A 26,857-nucleotide genomic window follows, 5' to 3' on the forward strand; every position below is an offset into this window, starting at 1 on the left:
CTAAAATATATTAGTGGCCTATAGTGAATAAATTTGTGCCTCCTGTCTGATATTATATATTCTTGGCTATACTTAGATTGATGGGTCCCCAAATACTGTGTGTGAGTTTTACTCTTTATGTCACACACAATTTGTAAGTGTATTTGGATACTCTAATGATTCTCTTGTATATAGTGTAAGCCAGAGATATTCCACTCCGTTACTATTCGCTCTGGACAGTCGGTACCAATGGCTCAGTCTAGGTATTCCAGTGTCACTATTGTGTGATTATGTACTGTCACAGTTTTTTATGTGGTTAAACGTTGTAAAAGAATGAAGTGAGTTTCACACGTGACTCCTGTATAGTATATTCACTTAGACTTAAGTTTATTCGATTAGTATCGTGTATTCTCAGCTTGTTTGTGAGTATTGGACCAATTGGAATTATTAATAGAACCTTTCGTGTATTGTTATTTTATTGATACATGAAATTTTGGGCATTAATAGTTTATTTTGAAAGCAGCACTTTCTCAGTGTTTCTACTTTGTGTCTCAATTGAACTGATACATAATGTACATTCCACACATGCAGCCTAAATGCCTGTATGTTAATTTTGAGACAGTAATGTTTCTATATTATCAGTATCCTAGTGCATTATTATGGGCTGTGTTGCAGACTTATACTCTTTGATCAGACATTATGTCCATTTGGGAGAAAACACTGTCTCTATTGTGTTACTATATATCAAATTTGTGCTTGTATCAGTTTCTGCTACAGAGAGAACCTGTTTCTTATATGCATCTCAATAAAGCTGGTATTTTATGTACGGTACAACTATATAGCCTGAATGCCTATATTTTTATTCTTACAACAGTATTATCTCTGTATTATCGTTGTCTTGGTGCATTATATTAGGCTGTGTTGCTGATTTTAGTCCCTCAATCGGGCAGTATCTTAATTTGAGAGCAGCCTCAATCTCGGTTCAGCCACTGTAAATTACAATCACGCTTGTCTATCTCTGTTATAGAGAGGACCTAAGGTTCAATCTGTTTATGTTACTACTATCGCTAGTAATATATTCTCATTTCCAATTGTATTTTCGCAAATACTCAGTATAGTGTGTGAACTTCGGTTTTAAGCGCGACCCGGAGAGTGGATATAATCTATAAATATCAATATTGATATAATATTAATTCTGGCTAAGTCTGGCACAACCCAGACTATTCAACAAATTAACTAAGTATAGCTATAGTAGTTTTTCTAGATTACATTGAGTGCTAGGCTAGCACTCAATGTAATCTAGAAAAACTACTATAGCTATACTTAGCTATACTTAGTTAGCGGTCGCGCTTAAAACCGAAGTTCACACACTATACTGAGTATTTGCGAAAATACAATTGGAAATGAGAATATATTACTAGCGATAGTAGTAACATAAACAGATTGAACCTTAGGTCCTCTCTATAACAGAGATAGACAAGCGTGATTGTAATTTACAGTGGCTGAACCGAGATTGAGGCTGCTCTCAAATTAAGATACTGCCCGATTGAGGGACTAAAATCAGCAACACAGCCTAATATAATGCACCAAGACAACGATAATACAGAGATAATACTGTTGTAAGAATAAAAATATAGGCATTCAGGCTATATAGTTGTACCGTACATAAAATACCAGCTTTATTGAGATGCATATAAGAAACAGGTTCTCTCTGTAGCAGAAACTGATACAAGCACAAATTTAATATATAGTAACACAATAGAGACAGTGTTTTCTCCCAAATGGACATAATGTCTGATCAAAGAGTATAAGTCTGCAACACAGCCCATAATAATGCACTAGGATACTGATAATATAGAAACATTACTGTCTCAAAATTAACATACAGGCATTTAGGCTGCATGTGTGGAATGTACATTATGTATCAGTTCAATTGAGACACAAAGTAGAAACACTGAGAAAGTGCTGCTTTCAAAATAAACTATTAATGCCCAAAATTTCATGTATCAATAAAATAACAATACACGAAAGGTTCTATTAATAATTCCAATTGGTCCAATACTCACAAACAAGCTGAGAATACACGATACTAATCGAATAAACTTAAGTCTAAGTGAATATACTATACAGGAGTCACGTGTGAAACTCACTTCATTCTTTTACAACGTTTAACCACATAAAAAAACTGTGACAGTACATAATCACACAATAGTGACACTGGAATACCTAGACTGAGCCATTGGTACCGACTGTCCAGAGCGAATAGTAACGGAGTGGAATATCTCTGGCTTACACTATATACAAGAGAATCATTAGAGTATCCAAATACACTTACAAATTGTGTGTGACATAAAGAGTAAAACTCACACACAGTATTTGGGACCCATCAATCTAAGTATAGCCAAGAATATATAATATCAGACAGGAGGCACAAATTTATTCACTATAGGCCACTAATATATTTTAGTCCTCCATACAGTGAATTGTCAGATCACATGACAGTGCTAGTGTCGTTTTTAATTTGTGTGTTACCCTTATTTTAAGAGCAATTTATAATAAAAGTTATATTTTATTTGAACCCGGTCTGGAATAACCGCTTCACAGTCTAGGCTCAGAGTGCTTACAAGTGCATACTTACAGGGGATCTTCTCATCACTGTACACTTTTAGTTGAACTCACACAGCCACATAATACAGTGTATATATTAGCTTGGTGACAATGCAAATCCATGTGTGCAAGCATTACATACTATGCCTATTCTTTGTATCCATTATCTGATCCACATAGTCACCTTTTTACTTTGTGGCTATGTGTGGGATATTGTGTGCGCATTCCTTTTATTAATGTGAATTAATTCTAATGCAAAGCACCACCCCACCAACCCTATATATATATAAAGTAACATACACTACTGTTATATACTGCTATACTGATGCCCTCTCATCCTGGCACTGTTACATAAAGGTATTTTCATATGAATACATACAACAACGATTCAGGATATCATGAAGCTATTTGACTAAGGGATAATATCCCCAAAACATTGTTGTATGTATTTTGTGTTCGACTTTTGAAATATGTGATTCAGGTGTTGTCTGGCACCAGCGGCATGCACTTCAGTGAGAGTGCAGACCAATCTGTGTTATTGGCGATTGTGAATAATTTACCCCAATAATGCCACAAAATCAACAATGGCCAGTTGCTATGACAGCTTCATGTGCTGAGGCTGAGTGTTAATGTCTGAAAGACAAAGGCGCCTCCTAGTGTGATACAGTCAATGCAAAATGGGTGCTGCTCCATTTGTTATCCAAATTATCCAATTGTGCTCAGTCAGACCTTCTGGGAACTTAGTGTCCCAGCTCACTGTCACCGCGGTAATGCCGGTCTCTCCAATATCCTCAATGAATGCAATAAGCTCAGACTCAATTATGGTTAAATATTCCACAATTTAATGGTATATATAAAAAACAGAAGTCAGCCAAATGACTCTGAAATGAAAATCACAGAATGCTACGCGTTTCTCAGACCCCTGTCTGTTTCATCAGGCTTCTGTACACTAAAAGAGAGTTCTGGCTTAAATACAACAAACATCCAATCCCTATCCTCTATTGGTTAACACACCTCCCAGGTGTACAAGTGCATAATTAATCCAATTGGTAGTTATGGGGATGTGGCCAACCAATCACTAACCATCTAACAAAATTTCAAACTGTAATACACAATCTTTGTTTATAAACATTCAGTTGCATCAGTCGCAGCTGTGTTTATAAACATTCAGTCGCAGCTGTGTTTATAAACATTCAGTTGCATCAGCCGCAGCTGTGTTTATAAACATTCAGTCACAGCTTTGTGTACCTTGATGGAAATATCATGTCAACATTACATATGGTATCACTGGAGTTATATACCTCTATTTCAATCCCAGACAAAAAAACATTAAAGTGTTTATTTGGGATTGAAATAGAGGTATATAAGTCCAGTGACAAATATGGTGTATTAGAGTATGACATTTTGTTAGATGGTTAGTGATTGGTTGGCCACATCCCCATAACTGCTAATTGGATTAATTATGCACTTGTACACCTGGGAGGTGTGTTAACCAATAGAGGATAGTGATTGGATGTTTGTTGTATTTAAGCCAGAACTCTCTTTTAGTGAACAGAAGCCTGATGAAACAGACAGGGGTCTGAGAAACGCGTAGCATTCTGTGATTTTCATTTCAGAGTCATTTGGTTGACTTCTGTTTTTTATATATACCATAAAATTGTGGAATTTTTAACCATAATTGAGAGTCTGAGCTTATTGCATTCATTGAGGATATTGGAGAGACCGGCATTACCGCGGGTGACAGTGAGCTGGGACACTGTAAGTTCCCAGAAGGTCTGACTGAGCACAACTGGGTGCTGCTCCATTTATGAGTATCCATTTGTTATCCAAATTATCCATTTTGTATCGACTGTATCACACTAGGAGGCACCTTTGTCTTGTGATGTTATTCACAGAGAAAGTTTGTATCCAGATCATTTACCTGGCAAGGAGCTGACTCCAGATTGGGTTTTATTACTACCTCTGACACATCACTTGAATGGTTCATATGAAACATCTACATCCAAAGGACACCATGACCTTGGGACTTATCTAAGGGCTGACACCTTGAACAGATAAGAGTCAACATGACTTATTCTTCTCATTTATATTTCATTACATATAATAATAGTATATCATATTTCTTGTCATATAGTTATTGGTTGTATGCCTGCTTTTATATTATATATAACATTTAATGTATTAGATAGTTAGATCTGTATAGGAATACCATATTCCCCCTATCTATACTTGCACCCCTAGTGTTGACAACTAGTGTGTACAACAGGTCATTAAAGGGACACTCAATCGAAATTAAACTTTCATTATTCAGATAGAGCATGCCATTTTAAACAACTTTCAAATTTACTTCCATTTAAAAAATGTGCAGTCTCCTACTGAGCATGTGCAAAAATAAGTGTGTATGCATTTGTGAATGGCTGATGGTTGTCACATGGTACGTGTATGCATTTGTGATTAGCTGATGGCTGTCACATGGTACAAGGGGAGTGGAAAGAGACATAAGTTTTAAAATCGTCTGAAACTAAATATACTACTTATTTGAAGTTCAGACTAAGTGCTATTGCATTGTCTTGTTCACTTGCATTTGTTGATTATGCAAATCCTCTTTGTTGACTGGTCCTTTAAGAATGTCTGAATATAAACCATATTGCTATATACGGTGTCCTACCTGTTTTAGGTGCTTATGATCATCGTTAATCACATGGCTCATTATCCCTGGTGAACCATGAAAATGAAACGTAGAGTCTGCCGATGTACTGCTCACTAGGTCATCCAAGGCATCAACTTGTCTCTTCAGACTGTGTAGGCTGCCCTCTGTCTGTTGTCTTCCTCTGCTCAACACATCAGCTTGTTTAGACATGCAATGGTGGAGCTGAGCCTAAAAAGTAAACCATCAGTTTAGTTACTAGACGTGCACTGGTGGAGCTGAGCCTAAAAAGTAAACCATCAGTTTAGTTACTAGACATGCACTGGTGGAGCTGAGCCTAAAAAGTAAACCATCAGTTTAGTTACTAGACGTGCACTGGTGGAGCTGAGCCTAAAAAGTAAACCATCAGGTTAGTTACTAGACGTGCACTGGTGGAGCTGAGCCTAAAAGTAAACCATCAGGTTAGTTACTAGATATTCACTGGTGGAGCTGAGCCTAAAAGTAAACCATCAGGTTAGTTACTAGACGTGCACTGGTGGAGCTGAGCCTAAAAGTAAACCATCAGGTTAGTTACTAGATATTCACTGGTGGAGCTGAGCCTAAAAGTAAACCATCAGGTTAGTTACTAGACGTGCACTGGTGGAGCTGAGCCTAAAAGTAAACCATCAGGTTAGTTACTAGATATTCACTGGTGGAGCTGAGCCTAAAAGTAAACCATCAGGTTAGTTACTAGACGTGCACTGGTGGAGCTGAGCCTAAAAGTAAACCAGCAGTTTAGTTACTAGATATACACTGGTGGTGCTGAACCTACAAGGTAAACCATCATCTCAGTTACTAGACGTGCACTGGTGGTGCTGAGCCTAAAAAGTAAACCATCATCTTAGTTACTATACGTGCACTGGTGGCGCTGAACCTACAAGGTAAACCATCAGTTTAGTTACTAGACGTGCACTGGTGGCGCTGAACCTACAAGGTAAACCATCAGTTTAGTTACTAGACGTGCACTGGTGGAGCTGAGCCTACAAGGTAAACCATCAGTTTAGTTACTAGACGTGCACTGGTGGTGCTGAACCTACAAGGTAAACCATCAGTTTAGTTACTAGACGTGCACTGGTGGAGCTGAGCCTAAAAAGTAAACCATCAGTTTAGTTACTAGACCTGCACATGTGGTACTGAACCTACAAGGTAAACCATCAGGTTAGTTACTAGACGTGCACTGGTGGTGCTGAACCTACAAGGTAAACCATCAATTTAGTTACTAGACGTGCACATGTGGTACTGAACCTACAAGGCAGTTTAGTTACTAGACGTGCACTAGTGGTGCTGAACCTACAAGGTAAACCATCAGTTTAGTTACTAGACGTGCACATGTGGTGCTGAACCTATAAGGTAAACCATCAGTTTAGTTACTAGACGTGCACTGGTGGTGCTGAACCTACAAGGTAAACCATCAGTTTAGTTACTAGATGTGCACTGGTGGTGCTGAACCTACAAGGTAAACCATCAGTTTAGTTACTAGACGTGCACATGTGGTGCTGAACCTATAAGGTAAACCATCAGTTTAGTTACTAGACGTGCACTGGTGGTGCTGAACCTACAAGGTAAACCATCAATTTAGTTACTAGACGTGCACTGGTGGTGCTGAACCTACAAGGTAAACCATCAGTTTAGTTACTAGACGTGCACATGTGGTGCTGAACCTATAAGGTAAACCATCAGTTTAGTTACTAGATGTGCACTGGTGGAGCTGAGCCTAAAAAGTAAACCATCAGTTTAGTTACTAGACGTGCACTGGTGGTGCTGAACCTACAAGGTAAACCATCAGTTTAGTTACTAGACGTGCACTGGTGGTGCTGAACCTACAAGGTAAACCATCAGTTTAGTTACTAGACGTGCACTAGTGGTGCTGAACCTACAAGGTAAACCATCAGTTTAGTTACTAGACGTGCACTGGTGGTGCTGAGCCTACAAGGTAAACCATCAGTTTAGTTACTAGACGTGCACATGTGGTGCTGAACCTACAAGGTAAACCATCAGTTTAGTTACTAGACGTGCACATGTGGTGCTGAACCTACAAGGTAAACCATCAGTTTAGTTACTAGACGTGCACTGGTGGTGCTGAACCTACAAGGTAAACCATCAGTTTAGTTACTAGACGTGCACTGGTGGTGCTGAGCCTACAAGGTAAACCATCAGTTTAGTTACTAGACGTGCACTAGTGGTGCTGAACCTACAAGGTAAACCATCAGTTTAGTTACTAGACGTGCACTGGTGGTGCTGAACCTACAAGGTAAACCATCAGTTTAGTTACTAGACGTGCACTAGTGGTGCTGAACCTACAAGGTAAACCATCAGTTTAGTTACTAGACGTGCACTGGTGGTGCTGAACCTACAAGGTAAACCATCAGTTTAGTTACTAGACGTGCACATGTGGTGCTGAACCTACAAGGTAAACCATCAGTTTAGTTACTAGACGTGCACTGGTGGTGCTGAACCTACAAGGTAAACCATCAGTTTAGTTACTAGACGTGCACATGTGGTACTGAACCTACAAGGTAAACCATCAGTTTAGTTACTAGACGTGCACTGGTGGTGCTGAACCTACAAGGTAAACCATCAGTTTAGTTACTAGACGTGCACATGTGGTACTGAACCTACAAGGTAAACCATCAGTTTAGTTACTAGACGTGCACTAGTGGTGCTGATCCTACAAGGTAAACCATCAGTTTAGTTACTAGACGTGCACTGGTGGTGCTGAACCTACAAGGTAAACCATCAGTTTAGTTACTAGACGTGCACTAGTGGTGCTGAACCTACAAGGTAAACCATCAGTTTAGTTACTAGACATGCACTGGTGGTGCTGAACCTACAAGGTAAACCATCAGTTTAGTTACTAGACGTGCACTGGTGGTGCTGAACCTACAAGGTAAACCATCAATTTAGTTACTAGACGTGCACTGGTGGTGCTGAACCTATAAGGTAAACCATCAATTTAGTTACTAGACGTGCACATGTGGTACTGAACCTACAAGGTAAACCATCAGTTTAGTTACTAGACGTGCACTGGTGGTGCTGAGCCTAAAAAGTAAACCATCAGTTTAGTTACTAGACGTGCACTGGTGGAGCTGAGCCTGAAAAACAAAATTTATGCCCACCTGATAAATTTCTTTCTTTCTTGACACAGTGAGTCCACGGGATCATCAATTACTGTTGGAAATATCACTCCTGGCCAGCAGGAGGAGGCAAAGAGCACCACATCAAAGCTGTTAAGTATCACTTCCCTTCCTACAAACCCCAGTCATTCGACCGAAGGAAAAGGAGAAAGGAAGTAACAGGTGCAGAGGTGCCTGAGGTTTATATAAAAACACAGTCTGAAAAACAGGGAGGGCTGTGGACTCACCGTATCAAGAAATAAATAAATTTATCAGGTAAGCATCAATTTTGTTTTCTTTCTTAAGACACGGTGAGTCCACGGAATCATCAATTACTGTTAAGAATCAATACCCAAGCTAGAGGACACAGATGATAAGGGAGGGACAAGACAGAGAACCTAAACAGAAGGCACCACTGCTTGTAGAACCTTTCTCCCAAAAGAAGCTTCAGCCGAGGCAAAAGTATTGAATTTATAGAATTTAGAAAAAGTGTGCAAAAAAGACCAAGTCGCAGCCTTACAGATCTGTTCTACAAAGGCCTCATTCTTAAAGGCCCAAGAGGAAGACCGCCCTGGTGGAATGAGCTGTAATTCTCTCAGGAGGCTGCTGTCCCGCAGTCTCCTATGCCAAAACAAATTATACTTCTCAACCAGAGAGAAAGAGAAGTAGCTGTAGCTTTTTTTTTTAGTTTTCAAAAGAGCTTTATTGAGATCGAATGAGATTACATATCATAAAACAGTTGTACATGGTATATATCATTAATGTTACAAGTTAGAATATCTCATACATGAATCCATGTAATAACAGTGAGAAAACTAGAATCATATATTACGTTACTTATGATTATCATATAGCTTCTTGTTTTCCATTTCAGCAAATCTCAATCTTGTCCCCTGAAATTGCAATTGAGACCTCTCTTGGGTCTGAAGCAGGATAAAATAAATAAATAAGTGGTATTGGGGATATGTAAAGTTAAAATATAATAAGAAAAATGGTAGCGTACAGCTTAAGCGATAAATTCAAACCAGCAAATATCCATAACGAATCTGACTATAGCTATACATCGGTATTAACCGTGCTCTTTTCCCAGCCCCCTACAACAGAGATGCAACTACTCGTTTATTTTGAGGATTTATATAGATGCACAAGTCAGGACTGGATATTATATTAACATACAACTCACGACGACAAACTACTATTTTTTTATGGTCTAACTAAGAAACTACATAACAAAATAAAAAGAAACACAACTACGCAAAACTTTTTCCCCTGCTTATATAGTCTTCATTATTGAGTGGCTATATACATACAGTCTCAGCTAATTGTTGTGTGTCATGTCTTGGACAAAAATGATATATATATGATACAGCTCATAAAACTTTCTTTTAAGGTATAGCTCTTGTTAATTATAATAATAGATATTTGGGCTCCCAACCACGGTCCCGGCCGTAGACCGCGAAAGGGGCACTGGTATTACTATCCTCTTTTTTTTTTTTTTGGTAATCTGAGGCAGTATATGTATTGTTAATCCCTTTTTCAAATGTAGTTTTATGTCACCCTAGGGGCCCCTCACTAAACCCCGCAGGAGACACACAGGAATATAAAAGGACGTTAATGCCTCCGATATGCCATAAATGTGTATATGGTTCCAAGGCTCACTTGTACTTATGAATGTGTTTCAGTGAAAGTGCATGAGGCAAAACATAGGGAAGTATTAACAGATACAATTACATTAGTATAGTGTAAAGATATAGATAAGCTAGGTTAAAACATTTTTAAACCAACAATATTAAACAGTATTTATCGATACATGTCTGTTTAGCCGCAAGGTAGCGAGGGTTAAAGTGCTGAGCTTTTTAGGTTGTTTAGAGGCTATTGCGTGGCTTGTTCTATAGCCTTGACTGTATTTAAATGCTGTATCAGCACTGAGAGACGCCATGGAGATAGTGTTCTTCTGTTGCTTATCAATCACTGGTAAACTGTTATTCTGCCGGGGCGACTTCTTTCGAGGTGAAACCTGTGAAGATGACACTGTACTAGCTTTGTTTTCCCTTTTGCTTTTTAGGGAGGAAACCGCAGGAGCGCCCTTTGCTGCGATTCCGTCCTCCATAGCTGTCGCCTCCATATCTTCCGCTTTGCTCCCCAAGTTGAAGTATAACATTTGTGGTTGTCTTAGAAAGTCCCAAGGAGCCCTTTGCATTAGATCCATAAAGCGGTGTTCAATCTTCTCCAAAATGTCATCGATGCGGGAAAGATAGTTAACTTCTGTCACGGCAGTTATGTTTATTGCACAGTGATAGACTTCTTGGTAGCCTTAAGTTTTCTGTATCGGAAGGAGTCTTTTTATTCTATAGTGCCGTAAGGATGTGAGAAATTTATATTCTAGTATATCCAGTCCTAACAATTACCCTCGGGGAACCGAGGGGGGAAGCGCTGCCTGTCCTGAGCTGCAGCTCCAGGCCTTTGTTGTCCGCTCTTGTGTTCCAGCATCAGAAATAAAGCGAATAACTTGATTTTTATCAAACAAACCAATGTTCCAGTAGTGCTGGTCGTTTTATGTGCTAAATCACTGTGATAGGTATCCTACACCGGCGGGTTTCTGGATAATCGGCAGGAGCACTAAGAAGATGCGACCGTCAACAGTCGCTGCTTGGACACGCCCCCCTGAACCTATCGTAGCCGTAGCTTTTTGAACCTTATGTTTTCCAGAAAAACAAACAATGCAGAAAACTGACAAAAGTCCTTCGTAGCCTGCAAATAGAATTTAAGAGCCCTCACAACATCTAAGTTGTGTAACAACCACTCCTTGAGAGAGGAAGGATTAGGGCAGAGAGAAGGAACAACAATTTCCTGATTAATATTTTTGTCCGAAACAACCTTAGGAAGAAAACCAAACTTGTTACGGAGAACTGCCTTATCCGAATGAAATATCAGATAAGGAGAATCACACTGCAAAGCTGAAAGTTCAGAAACTCTCTGAGCAGAAGAAATAGCAGTAAGAAACAAAACCTTCCAAGATAATAGCTTAATATCTATGGAATGCATAGGCTCAAACGGAGGCTATTGTAAAACTTTAAGAACAAGGTTAAGACTCCAAGGTGGAGCAACTGATTTAAACACAGGCCTGATTCTGACCAGGGCCTGACAAAAGGATTGTACATCTGGCACATCCGCCAGACGCTTGTGTAGAAGAATGGAAAGAGCAAAAATTTGACCCTTGAGGGTACTGACAGATAACCCTTTCTCAAGGCCTTCCTGGAGAAAAGACAGAATCCTTGGGATCCTAACCCTACTCCGGGAATATCCTTTAGATTTGCACCAATAAATATATTTACACCATATCTTATGGTAAATCCTTCTAGTAACAGGCTTGCAAGCCTGTACCATGGTCTCGATAACCGATTGGGAAAAAAAATGCTTGGCTAAAATCAAGCGTTCAATCTCCAAGCAGTCAGTTTTAGAGAAACGAGATTCGGATGGTTGTCATGAATTGACCCTCCTGGGGGGCAGAATGGAGCGAATAGTCTCCATCTTGAAGGACGGTACTCTGAAGAACTTGTTAAGTAATTTTTAGATCTAGAATGGGTCTGAAAGTTTCCTCTTTTTTTGGGAACCACAAACAGGTTTGAGTAAAACACGAGACCCTGTTCCTGACATGGGACAGGCACTACCACTCCCAAGAGGGAAAGATCCTGCACACATTTCAAGAACGCTTCTCTTTTTGTCTGGTCTACAGATAATCTTGAGGGGTGGAACCTTCCTCTGGGAGGAAAGGTTTTGAACTTGTATCCTTGAGAAACAATGTCCACTGCCCAAGGGTCTGGGACATCTCGCTCCCAACCTTGTGCAAAAAGAGAAAGTCTGCCCCCTACTTGATCCGATCACGGATCGGGGGCAACCACTTCATGCTGACTTGGATTCAGCTGCGGGTTTCTTGGATTGCTTCCCCTTGCTCCAGGACTGATCAGGCTTCCACAAGGGCTTGGACTGTTCCTGTTTGGTAGAGGCCTACCTCTGTAATTACGAAAGGAACGAAAATTATTCTGATGTCCCTTTATTTTGTTCTTCTTGTCTTGGGGCAGAAAGGAACCTTTACCTCCCATGATATCGGAAATAATTTCTGCCAATGCCGGCCCGAACAAGGTCTTTCCCTTGTAAGGTATTGCCAAAAGCTTAGATTTAGAAGAAACATCAGCATACCAAGATTTAAGCAATAGGGCTCTACGTGCCAATATAGCAAATCCAGATATTTTGGCTCCTAACTTGATGACCTGTAAGGAAGTTTCAGTAATAAAGGAATTAACTAACGTTAGAGCCTTTATCCTATCCTGAATCTCCTCCAAGGGAGTTTCTGCTTGCAATGATGCAGACAAGGCATCAAACCAGTAAGCTGCCGGTTGCCATTGTAACCCTTGATGAGTATACATCTTCTTTAAATATGCCTCCAGCTTTTTATCCATGGGATCTTTGAAAGAGCAACTATTTTCAATAGGGATAGTAGTTCTCTAAGCCAAAGTAGAAATCGCCCCTTCCACTTTGAGGACCATCTGCCACGACTCCTTGATGGGATCTGCGACCGGGAACATTTTTCTAAAAACAGGGGAAGAGGAAAAAGGTATCCCTGGCCTCTCCCATTCCCGGGTAATAATCTCCGTGGCCCAGTCAGGAACTGGGAACACCTCCACAGGAGCTGGAACATCAAAATATCTATTTAATTTACTCAATTTTTTAGGGTTAACAACAATAGGCGCATCAGAGTTGTCCAAGGTAGCTAAAACCTCCTTTAATAAAACACGGAGGTGTTCAAGTTTGAATCTGAAGGAAACCACTTCAGCATCAGAAGCAGGATTTACACTATCCGCATCTGAGAGTTCACCCTCAGAGGCTACTGAAGTATCCCCCTCTTCTGTATGAGAAGGAGCCACTTGAATAGGCTCGGGCTGAGATGGATCAGATACACCGCTGTCTGACTCGACAATCTTCCTCTTACGCTTCCCTTGCAGCATAGGGATGGCCGCTAGTGCCTAAGATACCACTGAGCCGCAATTTTGGCTTTCAAAAACACTCCCTCGGGAGAAAGAGGAAATACAGGGCACTGCATGAGACGATGGAACAGATTGGGACATTTGTGGAGAAGGCTGTGGCATAGCCTGAACAGCATCCACTTGAGAGAATGGTGGCTCAGAATCAAAAAGTCTATCCTTGTATAATAAAGTTCTTTCTATACAAGAACCACAAAAAGGCAACAATGATTCCATTTGGGCATTTTGACAAATTTGACATGTTTCAACAGATATAGACACTGACTCCATATTGCACGTATTACTGCCCCCTGCAATCTATACTAAATATGAAATATAAATCAGTCCCACAATGAACAATATTAGAAAATGAGAATGTTTATTTGTTTGCTATAATATCCCCCTACACCACAGTGTTATGCTGTAGTGCCTACCTAATCTCTGATAAGCTGTCTTGCTGTAAAAGAAGTTTGGTTCTACTCAGAACAGCTGTAGGTCACTTAAGGAAGGCAGACACAATATTCAGAAAAAAGGGCGCCAAGAGAAAGCGTTTGTCGCATCTGGGGAAGAGTAGCCCGCCCCCTATGACGACACCGTAGTGACTACGGGCCGATCGGTGAAAAACGGAATGGATCAGTTAATTAACAGCCTGCTATTAACGCAGGAGCAAAATTACCAATTTGGCAAAAGTTTCACAAGCCAAATGACTATACATAGCCCTCTTGAACTGAGCCACCAATAAAACTGTTAAACAAACAAGTCTCTCACCTAGGTCCCACAGTGCCCTGTCAGCCTGTTAAAATAAATCTTCAGGAAGGCATATGTCCTAGTAAAAAGGTGCATTATTTATTCTTAATCAGCTTGGGTGCCAGGTTCTTAAAAAAGAATAAATGGCACTTCCTGCACCTTCTGTCCAACAGGGAGACAGCATCAGGAATGGGAGGAAGACGCTCCTCACAAGGTCCTGTGAATGAAATGATGAACAGAGTAAGCCTACTTTGGCATATAGTAGAAGGGCAGCAATCTTGTTAGGGAAATGCAGTGAGGCCCTCCCCACAAGTTCCTAACTGCTTTAAAGCTACCACAGCCCTCCTGAAGAGACTAACGTGGAGTACAGCTAAACCCAGCATGACAGGGAAGATCAAAGCAAACCTGCTCAGGCTTCCAAAATAACAAACTCTTGAAAGAAGACACCTAAAATTTTCACCTCCTCCTTGCACCTAAGGCAAAGAGAATGACTGGGGTTTGTGGGAAGGGAAGTGATACTTAACAGCTTTGCTGTGGTTCTCTTTGCCTCCTCCTGCTGGCCAAGAGTGATATTCCCAACAGTAATTGATGATTCCGTGGACTCACCGTGTCATAAAAAAGAAAGTAAACCATCAGTTTAGTTACTAGACGTGCACTGGTGGTGATGTACCTACAAGGTAAACCATCATCTTAGTTAAACCAAAAAAGTAAAGAAGAAGTAGATCCCTATATGTATAAATAGATATCAAGAACAGCACAAAATAAAGTCAGATCTTGTTGGTAAACTGGTATTTACATCCTCTCATTCTAGTGTTTCTCAGCGTGCAAGATGACTATTTGTAAATAATGAGTAATTCCAGTGGTCGTTTATATATATATTTGTTGTTAAATAATATGAAATTGACATTTGGAATCTGAAGTTATTACAAGAGCTTATGGGTATATTTTGTTCTTCAGCAATACTTTATGAGATCGGTGCTGTTATTAACTCTGTATGTGCACCAGTAAATAACTATATGAAAGAAAAAAACTACATACAAGTACCGTCCAATACAATATTAAAGGGACATAAAACCCAAAATGTTTCTTTCATGATTCAGATAGAACTTAGTTTTAAACAACTTTCCAATTTACGTCTGATATCTTATTTGCTTCATTCTTTTGGTAGCCTTTGTTGAAGGGGCAATAACAAGAGGCATACATGTGCAGCCACCAACCAGCAGCTACTGAGACAACCTAGGTATTCTTTTCAACAAAGGCTACCAAAAACAGAATTTATGCTTACCTGATAAATTACTTTCTCCAACGGTGTGTCCGGTCCACGGCGTCATCCTTACTTGTGGGATATTCTCCTCCCCAACAGGAAATGGCAAAGAGTCCCAGCAAAGCTGGTCACATGATCCCTCCTAGGCTCCGCCCACCCCAGTCATTCGACCGACGGACAGGAGGAAATATATATAGGAGAAATCATATGATACCGTGGTGACTGTAGTTAGAGAAAATAATTCATCAGGCCTGATTAAAAAAACCAGGGTGGGCCGTGGACCGGACACACCGTTGGAGAAAGTAATTTATCAGGTAAGCATAAATTCTGTTTTCTCCAACATAGGTGTGTCCGGTCCACGGCGTCATCCTTACTTGTGGGAACCAATACCAAAGCTTTAGGACACGGATGAAGGGAGGGAGCAAATCAGGTCACCTAAACGGAAGGCACCACGGCTTGCAAAACCTTTCTCCCAAAAATAGCCTCCGAAGAAGCAAAAGTATCAAATTTGTAAAATTTGGCAAAAGTGTGCAGTGAAGACCAAGTCGCTGCCTTACATATCTGGTCAACAGAAGCCTCGTTCTTGAAGGCCCATGTGGAAGCCACAGCCCTAGTGGAGTGAGCTGTGATTCTTTCAGGAGGCTGCCGTCCGGCAGTCTCATAAGCCAATCGGATAATGCTTTTAAGCCAAAAGGAAAGAGAGGTAGAAGTCGCTTTTTGACCTTTCCTTTTACCAGAATAAACAACAAACAAGGAAGATGTTTGTCTGAAATCTTTAGTAGCCTCTAAATAGAATTTTAGAGCACGGACTACGTCCAAATTGTGTAACAAACGTTCCTTCTTTGAAACTGGATTCGGACACAAAGAAGGTACAACTATCTCCTGGTTAATATTTTTGTTAGAAACAACTTTCGGAAGAACACCAGGCTTAGTACGCAAAACCACCTTATCTGCATGGAACACCAGATAGGGCGGAGAACACTGCAGAGCAGATAACTCTGAAACTCTTCTAGCAGAAGAAATTGCAACCAAAAACAAAACTTTCCAAGATAATAACTTAATATCTACGGAATGTAAGGGTTCAAACGGAACCCCTTGAAGAACTGAAAGAACTAGATTTAGACTCCAGGGAGGAGTCAAAGGTCTGTAAACAGGCTTGATTCTAACCAGAGCCTGAACAAATGCTTGAACATCTGGCACAGCTGCCAGCCTTTTGTGAAGTAAAACAGATAAAGCAGAGATCTGTCCCTTCAGAGAACTTGCAGATAATCCTTTCTCCAAACCTTCTTGTAGAAAGGATAGAATCTTAGGAACTTTTATCTTGTTCCATGGGAAACCTTTAGATTCACACCAACAGATATATTTTTTCCATATTTTATGGTAAATTTTTCTAGTTACAGGCTTTCTAGCCTGAATCAGAGTATCTATTACAGAATCTGAAAACCCACGCTTTGATAAAATCAAGCGTTCAATCTTCAAGCCGTCAGTTGGAGGGAAACCAGATTCGGATGTTCGAATGGACCTTGAACAAGAAGGTCCTGTCTCAAAGGTAGCTTCCATGGTGGAGCCGATGACATATTCACCAGGTCTGCATACCAAGTCCTGCGTGGCCACGCAGGAGCTATCAAGATCACCGAAGCCCTCTCCTGATTGATCCTGGCTACCAGCCTGGGAATGAGAGGAAACGGTGGGAATACATAAGCTAGGTTGAAGGTCCAAGGTGCTACTAGTGCATCTACTAGAGTCGCCTTGGGATCCCTGGATCTGGACCCGTAGCAAGGAACCTTGAAGTTCTGACGAGACGCCATCAGATCCATGTCTGGAATGCCCCATAATTGAGTTATTTGGGCAAAGATTTCCGGATGGAGTTCCCACTCCCCCGGATGGAAAGTCTGACGACTCAGAAAATCCGCTTCCCAATTTTCCACTCCTGGGATGTGGATTGCAGACAAGTGGCAGGAGTGATCCTCCGCCCATTGAATTATTTTGGTCACTTCTTCCATCGCCAGGGAACTCCTTGTTCCCCCCTGATGATTGATATATGCAACAGTCGTCATGTTGTCTGATTGAAACCTTATGAATTTGGCCTTTGCTAGTTGAGGCCAAGCTTTGAGAGCATTGAATATCGCTCTCAGTTCCAGAATGTTTATCGGGAGAAGAGATTCTTCCCGAGACCATAGACCCTGAGCTTTCAGGGGTTCCCAGACCGCGCCCCAGCCCACCAGACTGGCGTCGGTCGTGACAATGACCCACTCTGGTCTGCAGAAGCTCATTCCCTGTGACAGATTGTCCAGGGTCAGCCACCAACGGAGTGAATCTCTGGTCTTTTGATCTACTTGAATCGTCGGAGACAAGTCTGTATAATCCCCATTCCACTGTCTGAGCATGCACAGTTGTAATGGTCTTAGATGAATTTGTGCAAAGGGAACTATGTCCATTGCTGCAACCATCAATCCTATTACTTCCATGCACTGCGCTATGGAAGGACGAAGAACAGAATGAAGTACTTGACAAGAGCTTAGAATTTTTGATTTACTGACCTCTGTCAGAAAAATCCTCATTTCTAAGGAATCTATTATTGTTCCCAAGAAGGGAACTCTTGTTGACGGGGACAGAGAACTTTTTTCTTTGTTCACCTTCCATCCGTGAGATCTGAGAAAGGCTAGGACGATGTCCGTATGAGCCTTTGCTTTTGACAGAGACGACGCTTGAATCAGGATGTCGTCCAAGTAAGGTACTACTGCAATGCCCCTTGGTCTTAGAACCGCTAGAAGGGACCCTAGTACCTTTGTGAAAATCCTTGGAGCAGTGGCTAATCCGAATGGAAGTGCCACAAACTGGTAATGCTTGTCCAGAAAAGCGAACCTTAGGAACTGATGATGTTCCTTGTGGATAGAAATATGTAGGTACGCATCCTTTAGATCCACGGTAGTCATAAATTGATTTTCCTGGATAGTAGGTAGGATCGTTCCATTTTGAACGATGGAACCTTGAGAAATTTGTTTAGGATCTTGAGATCCAAAATTGGTCTGAATGTTCCCTCTTTTTTGGGAACTATGAACAGGTTGGAATAAAAACCCATCCCTTGTTCTCTTATTGGAACAGGATGAATCACTCCCATCTTTAACAAGTCTTCTACACAATGTAAGAATGCCTGTCTTTTTATTTGGTTTGAAGATAATTGAGACCTGTGGAACCTTCCCCTTGGGGGTAGTTCCTTGAATTCCAGGAGATAAACTTGAGAAACTATTTCTAGCGCCCAAGGATCCTGAACATCTCTTGCCCAAGCCTGAGCAAAGAGAGAAAGTCTACCCCCCACCAGATCCGGTCCCGGATCGGGGGCCATCCCTTCATGCTGTTTTGGTAGCAGTGGTAGGCTTCTTGGCCTGCTTACCCTTGTTCCAGCCTTGCATTGGTCTCCAGGCTGGTTTGGGTTGTGAAGTATTACCCTCTTGCTTAGAGGATGTAGAATTAGAGGCTGGTCCGTTTCTGCGAAAGGGACGAAAATTAGGCTTATTTTTAGCCTTAAAAGACCTATCCTGTGGGAGGGCGTGGCCCTTTCCCCCAGTGATGTCTGAAATAATCTCTTTCAAATCAGGTCCAAATAATGTTTTACCCTTGAAAGGGATGTTAAGCAATTTTGTCTTGGAAGACACATCCACTGACCAAGACTTTAGCCAAAGATAGCAAACCCTGAATTTTTCGCCGCTAATCTAGCTAATTACAAAGCGGCATCTAAAATAAAAGAGTTAGCCAATTTAAGTACTTGAACTCTGTCCATAACCTCCTCATACGAAGATTCTTTATTGAGCGACTTTTCTAGTTCCTCGAACCAGAAACACGCTGCCGTAGTGACAGGAACAATGCATGAAATTGGTTGTAGAAGGTAACCTTGCTGAACAAAAATCTTTTTAAGCAAACCCTCTAATTTTTTTTCCATAGGATCTTTGAAAGCACAACTATCTTCGATAGGAATAGTAGTGCGTTTGTTTAGAGTAGAAACCGCCCCCTCGACCTTGGGGACTGTCTGCCATAAGTCCTTTCTGGGGTCGACTATAGGAAATAATTTCTTAAATATAGGGGGGGGGGACAAAAGGTATGCCGGGCCTTTCCCACTCTTTATTTACTATGTCCGCCACCCGCTTGGGTATAGGAAAAGCGTCGGGGGGCACCGGAACCTCTAGGAACTTGTCCATCTTACATAATTTCTCTGGAATGACCAAATTGTCACAATCATCCAGAGTAGATAATACCTCCTTAAGCAGTGCGCAGAGATGTTCTAATTTAAATTTAAATGTCACAACATCAGGTTCAGCTTGTTGAGAAATTTTTCCTGAATCTGAAATTTCTCCCTCAGACAAAACCTCCCTCATGGCCCCTTCAGATTGGTGTGAGGGTATGTCAGAACAGTTATCATCAGCGTCCTCTTGCTCTTCAGTGTTTAAAACAGAGCAATCGCGCTTTCTCTGATAAGTAGGCATTTTGGATAAAATGTTTGCTATAGAGTTATCCATTACAGCCGTCAATTGTTGCATGGTAATAAGAATTGGCGCACTAGATGTACTAGGGGCCTCTTGTGTGGGCAAAACTGGTGTAGACACAGAAGGGGATGATGTAGTATCATGTTTACTCCCCTCATTTGAGGAATCATCTTGGGCAATATCATTATCTGTGGCATTACTGTCCTTACTTTGTTTGGACACTATGGCACAATTATCACATAAATTTAAATGGGGAGACACCTTGGCTTTCATACATATAGAACATAGCTTATCTGATGGTACAGACATGTTAAACAGGCTTAAACTTGTCAACAAAGCACAAAAAACGTTTTAAAATAAAACCGTTACTGTCACTTTAAATTTCAAACTGAAAACTCTTTATTACTGAATATGTGAAAAAGTATGAAGGAATTGTTCAAATTCACCAAAATTTCACCACAGTGTCTTAAAGCATTAAAAGTATTGCACACCAAATTTCAGAGCTTTAACCCTTAAATTAATGGAACCTGAGCCGTTTTTACATTTAACCCCTATACAGTCCCAGCTATATCTTTGCTGAGACCCAACCAAGCCCAGAGGGGAATACGATACCAAATTATGCCTTCTATAAGCTTTTTCAGTGATTCTTAGCTCCTCACACATGCATCTGCATGCCTTGCTCTCCAAAAACAACTGCGCATTAGTGGCTCGAAAATGAGGCTCTGTCTATGACTAGAAAAGTCCCCCATCTGAAAAAGGTGTCCAACACAGTGCCTGCCGTTTTTCTAAACAATCCCCAAGATTATAATAACCATTAACAGTTAGAATCTGCAAAATATGCCTAGCAAAGCAATCGTTTTAGCCCAGAAAAATGTCTACCAGTTTTTTAAGCCCTTATGAAGCCCTTTATTCTTTTATTTAACTAAGAAAATGGCTTACCGGTCCCCATAAGGGGAAATGACAGCCTTCCAGCATTACATAGTCTTGTTAGAAATATGGCCAGTCATACCTTAAGCAGAAAAGTCTGCCAACTGTTTCCCCCAACTGAAGTTACTTCATCTCAACAGTCCTGTGTGGAAACAGCAATCGATTTTAGTAACTTCTGCTAAAATCATCTTCCTCTTACAAACAGAAATCTTCATCTTTTTTCTGTTTCAGAGTAAATAGTACATACCAGTACTATTTTAAAATAACAAACACTTGATTGAAGAATAAAAACTACATTTAAACACCAAAAAACTCTTAACCTTCTCCGTGGAGATGTTGCCTGTGCAACGGCAAAGAGAATGACTGGGGTGGGCGGAGCCTAGGAGGGATCATGTGACCAGCTTTGCTGAGACTCTTTGCCATTTCCTGTTGGGGAGGAGAATATCCCACAAGTAAGGATGACACCGTGGACCGGACACACCTATGTTGGAGAAAGATTGAAGCAAATCATGCTCTTTCTGAATCATAAAAGAAAAACGTATTGGTTTTGTGTCCCTTTAAGTACAATAAAACTGTACATTACTAGCGCACACAAACTAAACCTCACGAGATATTAATACAGGGAAATAAAAGAACATCTGGGTCAGTTAGAAAACATGTTTTTAGCCTCATGCCATGGGCTATTACCTTCAGTCTGTCCTCATGTTGGCGCAGTTTTTCACGTAGTGCCTCACTGCGCCAGTGTCCATCCTGCAATAAACAACAGTCTAAGTATTAACACAAATGCCACTTTTGCATATTAGAATGTCACAAATAAGGTGAAATTCCCAGTAAAGATAAAGAGCCTGCTTCATATGTGCAGACTAATACGTAGGTATGTGCAGGTTAGGTGCAGACTAATACGTAGGTACGTGCAGGTTAGGTGCAGACTAATACGTAGGTACGTGCAGGTTAGGTGCAGACTAATACGTAGGTACGTGCAGGTTAGGTGCAGACTAATACGTAGGTACGTGCAGGTTAGGTGCAGACTAATACGTAGGTACTTGCAGGTTAGGTGCAGACTAATATGTAGGTATGTGCAGACTAATATGTAGGTATGTGCAGGTTAGGTGCAGACTAATATGTAGGTATGTGCAGGTTAGGTGCAGACTAATACGTAGGTACTTGCAGGTTAGGTGCAGACTAATACGTAGGTACTTGCAGGTTAGGTGCAGACTAATACGTAGGTACTTGCAGGTTAGGTGCAGACTAATATGTAGGTATGTGCAGGTTAGGTGCAGACTAATATGTAGGTATGTGCAGGTTAGGTGCAGACTAATACGTAGGTACGTGCAGGTTAGGTGCAGACTAATACGTAGGTACTTGCAGGTTAGGTGCAGACTAATATGTAGGTATGTGCAGGTTAGGTGCAGACTAATACGTAGGTACATGCAGGTTAGGTGCAGACTAATACGTAGGTACTTGCAGGTTAGGTGCAGACTAATATGTAGGTATGTGCAGGTTAGGTGCAGACTAATATGTAGGTATGTGCAGGTTAGGTGCAGACTAATACGTAGGTACATGCAGGTTAGGTGCAGACTAATACGTAGGTACTTGCAGGTTATGTGCAGACTAATACGTAGGTACGTGCAGGTTAGGTGCAGACTAATACGTAGGTACGTGCAGGTTAGGTGTAGACTAATATGTAGGTACGTGCAGGTTAGGTGCAGACTAATACGTAGGTACGTGCAGGTTAGGTGCAGACTAATATGTAGGTATGTGCAGGTTAGGTGCAGACTAATATGTAGGTACTTGCAGGTTAGGTGCAGACTAATATGTAGGTACGCGCAGGTTAGGTGCAGACTAATACGTAGGTACGCCCAGGTTAGGTGCAGACTACTACGTAGGTACGTGCAGGTTAGGTGCAGACTAATACGTAGGTACGTGCAGGTTAGGTGCAGACTAATATGTAGGTACGCGCAGGTTAGGTGCAGACTAATACCTAGGTACGCGCAGGTTAGGTGCAGACTAATACGTAGGTACGCGCAGGTTAGGTGCAGACTAATATGTAGGTATGTGCAGGTTAGGTGCAGACTAATATGTAGGTATGTGCAGGTTAGGTGCAGACTAATACGTAGGTACGTGCAGGTTAGGTGCAGACTAATACGTAGGTACTTGCAGGTTAGGTGCAGACTAATACGTAGGTACTTGCAGGTTAGGTGCAGACTAATATGTAGGTATGTGCAGACTAATACGTAGGTACGTGCAGGTTAGGTGCAGACTAATACGTAAGTACTTGCAGGTTAGGTGCAGACTAATACGTAGGTACGTGCAGGTTAGGTGCAGACTAATACGTAGGTACGTGCAGGTTAGGTGCAGACTAATACGTAGGTACTTGCAGGTTAGGTGCAGACTAATACGTAGGTACTTGCAGGTTAGGTGCAGACTAATATGTAGGTATGTGCAGGTTAGGTGCAGACTAATAGGTAGGTATGTGCAGGTTAGGTGCAGACTAATACGTAGGTACGTGCATGTTAGGTGCAGACTAATACGTAGGTACGCGCAGGTTAGGTGCAGACTAATACGTAGGTACGCGCAGGTTAGGTGCAGACTAATACCTAGGTACGCGCAGGTAAGGTGCAGACTAATACGTAGGTACGCGCAGGTTAGGTGCAGACTAATACGTAGGTACGTGCAGGTTAGGTGCAGACTAATACGTAGGTACGCCCAGGTTAGGTGCAGACTAATACGTAGGTACGTGCAGGTTAGGTGCAGACTAATACGTAGGTACGCCCAGGTTAGGTGCAGACTAATACGTAGGTACGTGCAGGTTAGGTGCAGACTAATACGTAGGTACGTGCAGGTTAGGTGCAGACTAATACGTAGGTACTTGCAGGTTAGGTGCAGACTAATACGTAGGTACGTGCAGGTTAGGTGCAGACTAATACGTAGGTACGTGCAGGTTAGGTGCAGACTAATACGTAGGTACTTGCAGGTTAGGTGCAGACTAATACGTAGGTACTTGCAGGTTAGGTGCAGACTAATATGTAGGTATGTGCAGGTTAGGTGCAGACTAATATGTAGGTATGTGCAGGTTAGGTGCAGACTAATACGTAGGTACGTGCAGGTTAGGGTGCAGACTAATACGTAGGGTAACGGTGCGAGGTTAGTGTGCCAGACTAATACGTAGGTAAGCGCAGGTTAGGTGCAGACTAATACCACGTAGTACGGCGCAGGTAATGGTGCAGACTAATACGTAGGTTACGCGCCTGGTAGGTGCAGACTATACGTAGGTACCTGTGCAGGTTAGGTGCAGACTAATTCGTAGGGTACGGCCCAGGTTAGGTTGGGCAGACTAATACGTAGCGAACGTTGCAGGTTATGTGTCTGACTAATTACGTTAGGTACGCCCAGGTTAGGTGCAAGACTAATACGTAGGTACGTGCAGGTTTAGGTGCAGACTAATTACGTAGGTACGCCCAGGTTAGGTGCAGACTAATATGTTAGGGGTACGTGCAGGTTAGGTGCAGACTAATTACGTAGGTACGCGCAGGGTTAGGTGCAGACTAATTCGTAGGTACGGACCCCAGGTTAGGTTGCAGACTAATACGTAGGTTACCGCCCAGTTAGTTGCAGACTAATACGGTAGGTACGCCCAGGTAGGTGCAGACCTATACGTAGGTACGGTGGCAGGTTAGGGGACAGACTAATACGTAGGTACGTGCAGGTTAGGTGCAGACTATTACGTAGGTACGCGCAGGTTAGGTGGCAGACTAATACCTAGGTACGCGCATGTAATGGTGCAGACTAATACGTAGGTACGCCAGGTTTGTGTGCAGACTAATACTCTAGGTTACGTTGCAGGGTTAGGTGGCAGACTAATTCGTATGTACGCCCAGGTTAGGTGGCAGACCTAATACGATAGGTACGTGCAGGTTTGGTGCAGACTAATACAGTAGGTACGCCGCAGGGTAAGGTGCAGACTAATACGTAGGTACGCAGCAGGTTAGGTGCAGACTAATACGTAGGTACGTGCAGGTTAGGTGCAGACTAATACGTAGGTACTTGCAGGTTAGGTGCAGACTAATACGTAGGTACGTGCAGGTTAGGTGCAGACTAATACGTAGGTACGCCCAGGTTAGGTGCAGACTAATACGTAGGTACGTGCAGGTTAGGTGCAGACTAATACGTAGGTACGTGCAGGTTAGGTGCAGACTAATACGTAGGTACTTGCAGGTTAGGTGCAGACTAATACGTAGGTACGCCCAGGTTAGGTGCAGACTAATATGTAGGTACGTGCAGGTTAGGTGCAGACTAATACGTAGGTACTTGCAGGTTAGGTGCAGACTAATTCGTAGGTACGCCCAGGTTAGGTGCAGACTAATACGTAGGTACGCCCAGGTTAGGTGCAGACTAATACGTAGGTACGCCCAGGTTAGGTGCAGACTAATACGTAGGTACGTGCAGGTTAGGTGCAGACTAATACGTAGGTACGCCCAGGTTAGGTGCAGACTAATATGTAGGTACGTGCAGGTTAGGTGCAGACTAATACGTAGGTACGTGCAGGTTAGGTGCAGACTAATACGTAGGTACGTGCAGGTTAGGTGCAGACTAATACGTAGGTACATGCAGGTTAGGTGCAGACTAATACGTAGGTACGCCCAGGTTAGGTGCAGACTAATATGTAGGTACGCGCAGGTTAGGTGCAGACTAATACGTAGGTACGTGCAGGTTAGGTGCAGACTAATACGTAGGTACGTGCAGGTTAGGTGCAGACTAATACGTAGGTACGTGCAGGTTAGGTGCAGACTAATACGTAGGTACGTGCAGGTTAGGTGCAGACTAATACGTAGGTACGTGCAGGTTAGGTGCAGACTAATACGTAGGTACATGCAGGTTAGGTGCAGACTAATACGTAGGTATGTGCAGGTTAGGTGCAGACTAATACGTAGGTATGTGCAGGTTAGGTGCAGACTAATATGTAGGTACGTGCAGGTTAGGTGCAGACTAATATGTAGGTACGTGCAGGTTAGGTGCAGACTAATACGTAGGTACGTGCAGGTTAGGTGCAGACTAATATGTAGGTACGTGCAGGTTAGGTGCAGACTAATACGTAGGTACGTGCAGGTTAGGTGCAGACTAATACGTAGGTACGCCCAGGTTAGGTGCAGACTAATACGTAGGTACGTGCAGGTTAGGTGCAGACTAATACGTAGGTACGTGCAGGTTAGGTGCAGACTAATACGTAGGTACGTGCAGGTTAGGTGCAGACTAATACGTAGGTACGTCCAGGTTAGGTGCAGACTAATATGTAGGTACGTGCAGGTTAGGTGCAGACTAATACGTAGGTACGTGCAGGTTAGGTGCAGACTAATATGTAGGTACGTGCAGGTTAGGTGCAGACTAATATGTAGGTACGTGCAGGTTAGGTGCAGACTAATATGTAGGTACGTGCAGGTTAGGTGCAGACTAATACGTAGGTACGTGCAGGTTAGGTGCAGACTAATACGTAGGTACGTGCAGGTTAGGTGCAGACTAATACGTAGGTACGTGCAGGTTAGGTGCAGACTAATACGTAGGTACTTGCAGGTTAGGTGCAGACTAATATGTAGGTATGTGCAGGTTAGGTGCAGACTAATATGTAGGTACGTGCAGGTTAGGTGCAGACTAATACGTAGGTACGTGCAGGTTAGGTGCAGACTAATACGTAGGTACGTGCAGGTTAGGTGCAGACTAATATGTAGGTACGTGCAGGTTAGGTGCAGACTAATATGTAGGTACGTGCAGGTTAGGTGCAGACTAATATGTAGGTACGTGCAGGTTAGGTGCAGACTAATACGTAGGTACGTGCAGGTTAGGTGCAGACTAATACGTAGGTACGTGCAGGTTAGGTGCAGACTAATATGTAGGTACGTGCAGGTTAGGTGCAGACTAATATGTAGGTACGTGCAGGTTAGGTGCAGACTAATACGTAGGTACGTGCAGGTTAGGTGCAGACTAATATGTAGGTACGTGCAGGTTAGGTGCAGACTAATACGTAGGTACGCGCAGGT

The 26,857-nt window shown here is 42.0% G+C and overlaps 1 protein-coding gene across 1 annotated transcript in view; it reads right to left on the reverse strand.

The window, feature by feature from the left end:
• Positions 1-4,567: 4,567 nt before the first annotated feature.
• The window catches only part of LOC128643140 (centriolin), a 37,816-nt gene continuing 15,526 nt past the window's right edge, over positions 4,568-26,857 (reverse strand). The window contains exons 5-7 of the mRNA XM_053696096.1: positions 21,513-21,575; positions 5,255-5,464; positions 4,568-4,631 (exon numbers count right to left, since the gene is read on the reverse strand). Of these exons, the coding sequence (XP_053552071.1) occupies positions 4,614-4,631; positions 5,255-5,464; positions 21,513-21,575 (291 nt within the window). The 3' untranslated portion in view covers positions 4,568-4,613. The remainder of the gene's footprint in view (positions 4,632-5,254; positions 5,465-21,512; positions 21,576-26,857) is intronic.

The sequence above is a fragment of the Bombina bombina genome, chromosome 12, assembly GCF_027579735.1.
Source record: "Bombina bombina isolate aBomBom1 chromosome 12, aBomBom1.pri, whole genome shotgun sequence".
Taxonomy (NCBI): Eukaryota; Metazoa; Chordata; class Amphibia; order Anura; family Bombinatoridae; genus Bombina; species Bombina bombina.